The sequence below is a fragment of the Sarcophilus harrisii genome, chromosome 3, assembly GCF_902635505.1.
Source record: "Sarcophilus harrisii chromosome 3, mSarHar1.11, whole genome shotgun sequence".
Lineage (NCBI taxonomy): Eukaryota > Metazoa > Chordata > Mammalia > Dasyuromorphia > Dasyuridae > Sarcophilus > Sarcophilus harrisii.
Genome location: NC_045428.1, coordinates 571676191 through 571686418, shown reverse-complemented (window position 1 = coordinate 571686418; position 10228 = coordinate 571676191). Strand labels below are relative to the sequence as shown.

At 48.9% G+C, this 10228-nt stretch overlaps 1 protein-coding gene across 1 annotated transcript; it reads right to left on the bottom strand.

Moving 5' to 3' along the window:
• Window positions 1–1283: 1283 nt before the first annotated feature.
• Window positions 1284–7190, bottom strand: KIAA2013 (KIAA2013 ortholog). The gene is made up of 3 exons (XM_031962849.1): window positions 6033–7190; window positions 3561–4414; window positions 1284–2061 (listed from the first exon to the last, which is right to left on the bottom strand). Exons 1-3 carry the CDS (start codon window positions 7132–7134, stop codon window positions 2044–2046), a joined length of 1974 nt encoding a protein of 657 aa, XP_031818709.1. The 5' UTR covers window positions 7135–7190; the 3' UTR covers window positions 1284–2043.
• Between the last annotated feature and the right edge of the window lie 3038 nt (window positions 7191–10228).

The window sequence follows — 10228 nt, the reverse complement described above, 5'->3', positions numbered from 1 at the left end:
TCGCAGTTCCTCATCTGTCAAATCATTAAGCTAGATTAGGTCCAAATATCAAGTCTCCTACATTTCAAATATCTGTATGGAAACTTGCAAATATCCAAATTTACTGTAGTTTTATTGATTCACCATATACCCAATGGTACTTCTATGCCCAAGATTTAGAGGGACATAGATTTCCTCTCCTTGAACAAGTTGTAATCTATTTGAATCAAGAGAAGGCAAACAAAATGATCAAATTAGAGGTTTGGGTTTGAAGCCACTTATGTGGCTTGCCTAGGTCTGTTTTTACTTGTAAAATGCAGGTGTTGGAAGATTGAGAACAAGAAGGGTCCTTCCTCAAAGGTCATCTAGTCCTTATTTACAAGTGAAGGAACTGAGGCCCAAGAAGGGTAAATGAGCTGCCCAAGATCACACTGAAAATAAATGTGATTCAAGAATTTATTAAGCTTACTAGGAGACACGCACCTGACTTCAGATCTAATCCGTTTCTAAGCAATGTCCAAATTTTGCAGGAACAGGCCTGGGATGGGCTTTTTCTGACACTTTATACTTGAGAACTGCATTTATAGTGGACCAGATTCTTCTCCTGTTAAGTAGAAGCCTATCTGGGAATGGAGAAGTAACTGAAAACAGATCATTTTTCCTGGGCACTCCTGGTGAGCGACTCAAATCCCATTTCTTGAGTATCTCAGAATTTGGGGTCACTGAAAAGATGCCTGCTAGAGTCTCACACGCACGCAGAGAGAACCAGTGTGACATTGGACAGCACACAGCAAACTATGACCCTGTATGCCATGATCCTCTGGGCCTCGGGTGTCTCACCTGTAAAGTGGGGATTCGGATGAGCCCACTCACCTTACAGGGCTATAGGGAAGATTGAGATAATGTATCCCAACTGCTTAGCCAATCTGTATCGTATTGGTATGGTATTAAAAAGGGAACTGGGTGCTCTCTCTACACCCATTCTGATAACAATAACTGGAAACGGGACTGGGCTCCTCCCAGAAGACTCTGGATGCGTTTGTTTTGGCCAGCCGTGGTGACTTGCACAAAGTTTCATTCATCCAGGCTAACCAGGAAATACAAAAATCAAAGCGCTCATCAGGGCTGACCAACCACAACCAAAGGGCCTACTTCTGATTGGGAAGGGGCCTAGCCCACTTAGGAAGGAACTGAGACTAGCCTACCCACTTGTTGGAAGGTGTTGTTCAGTATACTTTGGACAGTGAGGGGAAGTGACAAGACTTTAAGACAGGTGCTATTCACACACAAAACGTGACACCATACATATCTGAAAGGTATTTATTCAAAAACAAAACAAAAAAGCTTTGGTATCTGAAAACTCAACAATCATCGGTCACTAGAAAGCCAATACTCCCCCTCCCAAGCCCATCCCCAAACAGCCAGAAAATACAAAAACACACAAATCTCTGTAGGCTAAGAAAGTTAGCATTCCAAATCTAATCCAGTAATGCCACATCTTCCAAGCAGGCTGTGTGGCCCCTTCTGCCTGGACCCTGAATGAACCATGCTAGCAACATACAGCCAAGCTTTCTAATGGTCAAACAGCTCCAAAATCATTTCAGTGATCTGCTATCTAAAGTGGAGGCTGAAACATCCAAAATTTCCAGGCAAAAATAAATTAAAAGTTCACTCAAGGAAAAAGACATTAAATTAGGAAAAAGTAATTTTTCTAGCTGAGATTTCCAAAAAGGAGAATAGGATAAGGAGATGGGAGAGGAAGATAGAAAAGGGGGAAATCTGAAGGTCAATTTCAAGTAATTTCCAAATAGGTTCACTTTATTAAGGTGGAAGTTTACAAAACATCAAAACGGCCTCTCTCCCTTCCTTATCCCCAAAGTGACACGCATTCATTCCAATGTAAAATTCCTGAACGGCCACAAACACTTCCGAGTCACTGGTTTTCCCCCAACAAGGCACAATAGGGTTGTTGCTTTCAAAGGGTCCCTTGTTCGCAGCAGCAGGACTTTTCGGGTGCTGGGTGTCTTGTGCAAATGGAGGCTGAAAGCGGTACTGTTAATTCACTCAGACACTGGGATCTTCCTGTTCAATCAATAAAACAAGGTGTTACTGTTCGCCGCCAACTCCTGGTCACAGCTACAGAACTATTAAGGCAGGATACTGATCAGAGCTCTGAGTAGCAGCTAACCCTGGCTTGGATTCAACCTTGCAACTAGCTACCAGCCTAGTATAGCAGTGCCAGAGGAATGATGAAAAAGGGCACTGCCGGCCACCAAGCCGTGGATTGAGAAATGCAGGTCAAGAGGGTATTTTGGTGGCCCGGGAAATGGGCGCCTGCAAGAATGGGCAAAGAGAGATTTAAAAAAAAAAAAAAAAAAAAAAAAAACCTAACCTAGTAACTTAAGCCGCTGATCCTGACTTGGTTGCATGGAGCCCAGGTGTAGGTGTGGGGCAGAACAGCCCTAGCTGGTTTAGGCAGGGCTGACGCCAAGTAATGTATGAACACCTGCTCCCACAACCGGAGGAGGCCTTCTATATACTACTTTCCAAGCTGCTCTCCTATCATGAGAGACAGGGATGGTTTCCAAGTGCCTGATGCCTCCTCTTCCATTTTTGCAGTAAAGGAGCTATTTCTTTCTCTACCCTCACACATGAGTTGGCCATTAAGCAAGTCACTCTTTTAGAGGCTACAGTGATGTTTTCTCCTTTTCCAGCACCATTAAGCAAGTTCTGCTGAGGCCTTTCTGGGTCCCCTAAGGCTACCCCATTATTAGTACTCATGGAAAAATTTGTATTGCAGCTTGATCCAAAAGAATAGCTAGTTTTGTGGCATATTCTTCCCTGCCAATGGGAGAAGGCAAGACACTTAGCTTCTCTATCACTAAGTTTGCATCTCAGGACAGAACAGAGGAAGCAATTTGTAGCTCAGGTCCCACCAACCACATTCAATTGTTTATAGGTTATAGTCCTCGCTACACTAATCCCTTAGGCCCATCCCAGTCCTTTAGCAGCCCAAGGGACTCTTCCTAGGGCCCTGCTACAGGGTAGCTACACAAGACTAACACTCCACCACCATCCCCCCAAAAAGGGGGCCATTTTATGGGACAGTCATCCAGGAACAAAGGAGCTAAATTCCCTGGCGGTCCTTGCTATGACAGGACCAGATGCTCAGAGGTGGTCAAGGACTCCTGACAGGCAGTAAGATGCTATCCTTGTTCTGACCATGGGTATCACAATGGTCTGGAGGTGGGTGCCACCATCAAATAAAAACCAAGGGAAGGAAACACCCAAGCTACTGGGAAGCCTCCAAGGTCCACTGCTCTCCTAACTACCCAGCACCTGGGAGGTGGACTGCCATCTCTCTGCCCTTCCTGCCAGCTGCTGAGAGCCCTTTGGTCTGCAGCAAGTGAGGAAGCCATCACCGCCCCACTCCTTTGGCCTTCCCAGCACAGGAAGCACAAGGACTACTTGAAGAAAGAAGGTATCATCATGCTTCCGGATGTGCCCCACCCTCAGAGCTAGGATCACCCTGGGCACAGAACAAGCCCAAAGAGCAGCTAGCGGCAGCAGCTTTATTATACCTTACTCCTGAAGAGCGACTTGGCTCCGGGCCCACAGTATTCATTGTAGATGAGTTTGAACAGAAAAAGGTGGAACAATGTGATGAGGGAGGCCACACTGAACCAGAAGAGGAAGGGTAGGCCGGGGTACTGTTTGGCCATGTGCTCCTCGTGGGCCAGAATTGCTTTCAGGTGCAGAGTGTGCCTCAGATCTTGCAAATGTAACAGATCTGTGGAGATGTAGAGGAGGGGGGTGATCGGCTGGGTCACCATGACAGGGAAAGTGTGACCTTGGGGCTCTGAGGTCAGTTCCACAGGCTCGTTCAGGCACCCAGCCTCACAGGCATAGATCTTGACCGGTGGGCTGTGGGGTTTGACAGACACATGCAGGAATGGCTTTCCCTCTCCATCAAGAAGGACAGCCAAGTTGATATGATCAGTCTTGTAGTGAATTCCATGTAAGATGTAGCTGTTGTGGAGCACATCAGGATCTGCCTGGAACTGAAGGTGGTTTTCTGTGAACTGCAGACCCCCAAAACTGAGCACCATTCCTTGCATAATCCCAGGGGCCCCCACCTTCACCAAACCCTTGCACCCCCGTTTCTGGAGTGTTAACTTCCACACATCAGAGAGCTGTAGGATCTGGAGAACACTGGACAACTTTTCTGGCCAAAGGTTCTCTGCATGCATGGTTGCATGACCACTGAAGCAGTGGTCCTCATAATTCAGAGTTGACTCCATCTGGTCTCGTTCCCATCGGCTTAGGGTAGGACTCAGCAGTGGTGCTGGTGAGCAGGACAGCATGTAATACAGTGTCAAGTTGACAGTCAGGCTAGATGGTGTGTGAGCATCATTGATTTTCTTCATTTCAACCCCTGTAACAATAACAGAAGGAAATAAGCTATGAATGGAGAAACAAAGGGGTTTTCACTTGGGGATGGAGAAAACTGAAAAAATCTCAGAGGCCACCTAACTGGATCAACAGACAAGAATCCTCTCTATTACATCTATGCTGTCATGTAAGCTCTACCATACTGCCACCAATGATGAGAAACTTGTTTGCTAGCTTTCAAGTTCAGTCCTTTCTGAGCATCATCTCATCTCCTCCTCACAAAATATTCCAAGTTCCTTTAACTGATACTCATATGGCATTCATCCTGGATGCCCTCCTGCTTTTTTCAATGTTCTTACTAAAATTCAATGCCTAAGCCTTAAAAAATAGTCCAAATATGGCCTGACCTGAGTAGACTCCATCACACCATATTCTAAACACTCTGGTTCTTTTAATGCAGCCTAAAATCACATTAGCTTTCTAGGCCTTAGTTCTGAACTCATACTGAACTTGCAATCTACTAAATGCCCCAAATTTTCTTTCAAGAGCAAAAGACATTTAGCCAGCAGGCCTTGGTTTGATCCACCCAGTACTAGTGGTATTCCAGTACTTATCCAACCACCTTGGAGAGCAATTTGGAATGATGCCCAAAGGGCTATCAAACTGCATACCCTTTGATCCAGCAGTGTCTTTACTGGGCCTGTAACCCAAAGAGGTCATTAAAAAGGGAAAAGAATGTGCAAAAATGTTTGTGGCAGCCTTGTAAGACAAGGAAGTATTAAGTGAGTGGGTACTCACCAGTTGGGGAATGGCTGAGAAAGTTATGGTATGTGAAAATAATGGAATGTTCTATAAGAAACAATCAGCAGGCTGATTTCAGAAAGGCCTGGAGAGACTTAGATGAACTGATGTTAAATGAAGTGAGTAGAACCAAAAGAACATCGTACAAAGCAACAAGATTATGTGATGATCAATTCTGATGGACGGGTCACTTTTCAACAATGAGGTGATTCAGGCCAGTTCCAACAAACTTATGATGGAGAGAGCCTCTGCATGCAGAGAGAGAGAACTATGGGGACTGAATGTGGATCTTTCTCATTTTTTTTTGGCAGTACGATAAACGTGGAAATACGTATAGAAGAATTGCACATGTTTAACATATACCGAATTATCTGTTATCTAGGGGAGGAGGGGAGGGGAAAGGAAGGAGAAATATTTGGAACACAAGGTTTTCCTGATACCAGAGAGTAAGCTTTTTAAAAAACTGCTTCAGAGCAGATCCACACTTCTTCCTACCCTGTTTACAGCTCCAAAAAAGACAACCAAAATTCATCCCAAACATCCCATTCCACATAAAAGACTTCAAATGACTGGTCTGCTACACCACAAATCTTGCTCTTCTATTTTAGGAAGTATCCCATTTTAAAGCATCCAAATAAAGCAGATGACTTACAAGAATATATAGAATGAAGAGAAAACCCACTTTTCCTCTGATTTGCTGACTTTTTACCATGGAGTGGCAGCGATTCAGGCACGGGGAAGTAAGGGTCACGACCCCCGCAGCATCAAGGACACCCACGCCCACCGCCGGGCTCTGACTGGCCTGATCTCTCCCCACCCCTTCCTACCCGCAGCTCCCGCAGCAGGTCCCCGGCCCGTACCCGAGGCAAAGAGCTGGGCCCAGAGCTGCTGGTGGTCCAGGAGCAGATCGGCCACGGGGACCTCCATGAGCTCCAAAATCTCCTTTCGGGCCATGTCCTGCAGGGCCTTCAGTTCCTTCATCTCTTTGGCGCCCTTGGCCTTCAGCGCCCGCAGCTCCAGGGGCTCCGAGATGTAGACCACCCACAGCACGGCCTCGTCCAGCAGCGACCTGGGGGCCACCTGCAGCAGGTCCACCAGCTTCTTGGCGGCCACCACCACCAGGTTGACCTTGCCGTTGGGCAGGGGAGGCGAGTGTCCCGAGTGCAGCAGGAACTGGTGGTCGCCGGCCTTCTCCAGCGAGCTGGTGAAGGTCCTGAGGGGAGGCCTGGGAGTGGGCCCGACGGTCCAGAGCGCTGCCACGCGCTCGGTGGGGTTGTGGATGTGGATGCGCTGCACGTAGAGGTGCGGCCGCGCCCGGTGCGCCAGGAAGTCCTCCTGCAGCAGCACGCACTGGGCCCCGGCCCCCGCCGGCGCCGCCGGGCCCCCGAGCCCCGCCGCCCCCCCGGCCGCGGCCCCGGGCGGCGGCTCAGACGGCTGCAGGCAGCGCACGCGGCGCACCAGGCCCTGGCGCAGGAGCAGCGCGGAGGCGCCCGCCTCGGCCTGCGCGCTCAGCGGCCGCAGCTGCACGAAGGGCGCCAGCTCCGGGGCCACGGGCGGCTGCCGCTCGCCGGGCGTCACCCACAGCCGGTTGCGGCTCACGTCCAGGGCCAGGAAGCCGTTGCCCACCAGCGCGGGCGGCTCGGCCGAGGGCAACTCCGGGGCCGCGGCGCCGTCAGAGGCCCGGGAGCTCAGCGGCACCGCCTCGCCGCGCTCCTGCAGCGCCCGCCACGCGCGAGTGGCCGCCTCCACGCAGGCCTGGGGCGCCGCGGCGCGGGGCTCGCCGGGGCCCGAGTTCCAGGGCAGCAGATGCAGGCCCGGCCCGGTCCCGGGACCCGTCCGCCTCGCCCGCCCGCCCAAGTACCACGAGAGCAGCAGCAAGAAGCCGAGTAACCCTAGCACGCGGCGGGCCCAGCTACTGGACAGCAGCCCCGGCAGCCCCTTGAGCCGCTGCTGCAGCCACATCGGGCCGCCGCCGGGCCGCTCCGGCCACTGCCGCCGCCGCCGCCGCCGCCGCCACCACCACCACTATTCCCAGCTTCCGCTCGACACTCTGCGCAGGCGCTGTCAACGCCTTCAGTTTCCGCCCGTCGCCCTGCGCAGCCGCCGCTGTTCCCTTCAGCTTCCGCCTGCCGCTCTGCGCAGCCGCCGAAGTCCTCTTCAGCTTCCGCTCGACTTTCTGCGCAACCGTCACCTTTCCCTTCAGCTTCCGCTCGCTGTTGTGCGCAGTCGCCGATGCCTCCAGCTCGTCAGAGAGGGCCTGGGCCTAGCCCGGCCCGCCCCCCACCGGAAAGCGCCACCAGAAGATGTCCTGAAGCCGAACATTTTGCGACGGATTGGGAAAACTTGAGGGCAAGGGAGGGAGGGTTCAGGGAAAGTAGATGGATTCGAGGAGAGAGGAAGAGGAGGGGCCAGAGAAAAGAAAGCAAATCGGCGAGCCCGAAAGGAGGGGGAGAAGCCAAAGGGGAAAAGTGAGGAGTCAGAGGAGAGAGGGAGGGGCTGCGGACGGTAGTGCTAGAAAAGGAGAGGGGCGGAGCCAGAGAGGATGGAAGGAGGGATCAGAACGGAGGAGGAGACACCTGAGAGGAGGGAGAGGAGTCAGAGGAGAAATGAAGAGCTGGGAAAAAAAGGGAGGGAAGGAAAGATCCGAGAGGAGGGAAGGGAGGAGTCAGGGAGGGGCGGGAGGGGGTAGAGCCAGAGAGGAGTGATGGGAAGGGCCATAGAAGGAGAGGGGAGGGGCCAAAGAGGAAAAGGGGAGGGGCCAGAGAGGAGAAAGGTAAGGGCTGGAGGGGGCGGAGAGGAGGGAAGGGAAATATTAGGTAGGGAAGGGTAAGGGAAAAAAAATAGCCAGAGATGAGAGGTTGGGGGGTGGGGGTGGGAAGAGAACAAACAAAACAAGGAAGGGAGGGGTAAAGAAAATGGGGAGTTTGATAAGTGAGTGGAAGAGAAAGAGGAAGACCTAGAAGAGCAATTAATTGTGCAGTTTGACAATAGGAAGAGACCTGAAAGACCGTACAATCCACCCGTTTCTGAAAATGAATCCCTTCTACAACATCCCACCCCTGCTAGAAAACTTCCAGTTTGGGCTCTCTCATGGGCAGACCACTTTATCTCCGGATATCCTTAGGAATGGTTCCCCTCCCACTCTCCGCCCCCCTACTTTTCACTGCTCCTTCCTCTGCTCTCTGAGCTCCTGCAGATCTTGGCTAGTTTCTCCCCCATCTGACAGCCCTTAGAAGACCTGAGGTCTGCTCTCTAGTTCCCGATCAGCCTTCTCTTCTCCGGGCTAGACGGCACAATTGCTCTCACTTGTTCCTGGTATGTCTTGGTTTTCAATTTTTTCATTATCATGGTCACCCTTCTTTTTACACACCCAGTGCTTAGCTCAGTGCCTGGCATATAGTAGGTGCTTAATAAATGTTCACTGATAGATTGGTTGAGCCTTCTTTGAATGATCTCCACCTTGTCAATGTGTTCCCTAAAATGTGATTCCCAGTACTGAACGCAGTACTCTGGATGTAGTCTAAGCAAGAGGATTGTTGCCTCTATCACCATCACTACCAGCTCCCCCACTGCCCGGTTGTCATCACCCTAAGACAAACCTTGTAAGAATTATAGTACTCTCTCAACCAGTTTCTCTAGAATTCTATAACTTCTTCAAATAGAAGAATTGGAAACAATCTGCAGGGCCATCTAATCCAGATGGTATGGTGCATAGATCTCTCAACATGGAATCAGGAAGACCTGAGTTCAAATCGTGATTCAAACATTTACTAGCTGTGTAATCATTCTATTTCTGAGTGGTCAACCAATACCTTCAGAAAGAAAGAAGATCAGAAAACAAAAGAGGAAGAAGAAATGGAAGGGGATGATAGAATTTCAAGCTATCCACCAGCTCCTTCCCTATTGTGTATTTTCAAATCAGGTGAGACTCCCTACCAAAAGGAGCTCTTGCTTTGGACTCTGGGGTTCAGTCTGACAGGGGTCTGATCCCAAAGGGAGAAAATGAGACGTTTCTCAAACTCTGCTTCATTATGTCCCTATTTAGAAATTCCTGGGAGAGTGTCTACAGCAGAGTTTAACTATGGTTCATGTCTTGGGTCGGTATTAAAAGAGAATCTCTTCCAGAAAAGATACTCATTTTACAAAGCACATAGTAGGTATAGAACTTACTCAATCAGAACAGAAGTACTTAAAATACAAAGGACTCATAATTGTACATTATCAAATAGTTGAAAATAATAATACCCCATTAAACCTATATAGGAGGTAAGAAATACTTTGGAGTACAATGGAGTACAATGAGCAAAATCCACATCTTCTGGCTAGCCAGAAGTTATGGATTATCTTAGTCTTTTTAGCACCAGTATTCTCCTGGAGTGGTCATTTCCTCCAGGAAGTAGTGTAATTACAAGACACACCTGTTATTAGGCAAATACAGTCAACCCAGGAACTCCCAGAACTCTGAAATTACCAGTAAGGTTGGAAACATTAGGATATCACTATTTAATGACTGGTGCTCAAGGAAAGAAACTAAGACTAGGCTGTCAGAGACTTGAGATCCAACCTCAGGCTAACCAAAGTTAGCACATGTTCTCAAATCCTCCTTTCTCTCCCCAGTTGAAAATTCAAAGAGGTAACCTTAATCCCAAGAAACATGCTCAAAATAGGGGGACAGCTTAGGTACCAGTCATCTTCCACACAACACCCTAATCATGATGACCAAGGGGTCAATCAGAAATGAACTTTAGCAAGGACACAAGTACATTTTTTAACAAAATGGATCAGAGCAAATATCCAAATCTTTCTTCGAATGGGTTCAGTTTATCCCTCCCACCGTATTTTTTTCCTTTTCAAATATTTACTTCCAATTATTTATAAAGACAATTTTAAAGAATTTTTTGGTTAGAGAAGAAAGATGAGACTGGTGACTTTTTTCCACTTGGCACTAACATCAAATCATAGTCTGCTTACTGACACCTTATGTAATTGTCAATAACATAAGCATTTAAATAAAATATGACTTAAACTTTTGGAAAAAAAATTTTTGAGTTCCACA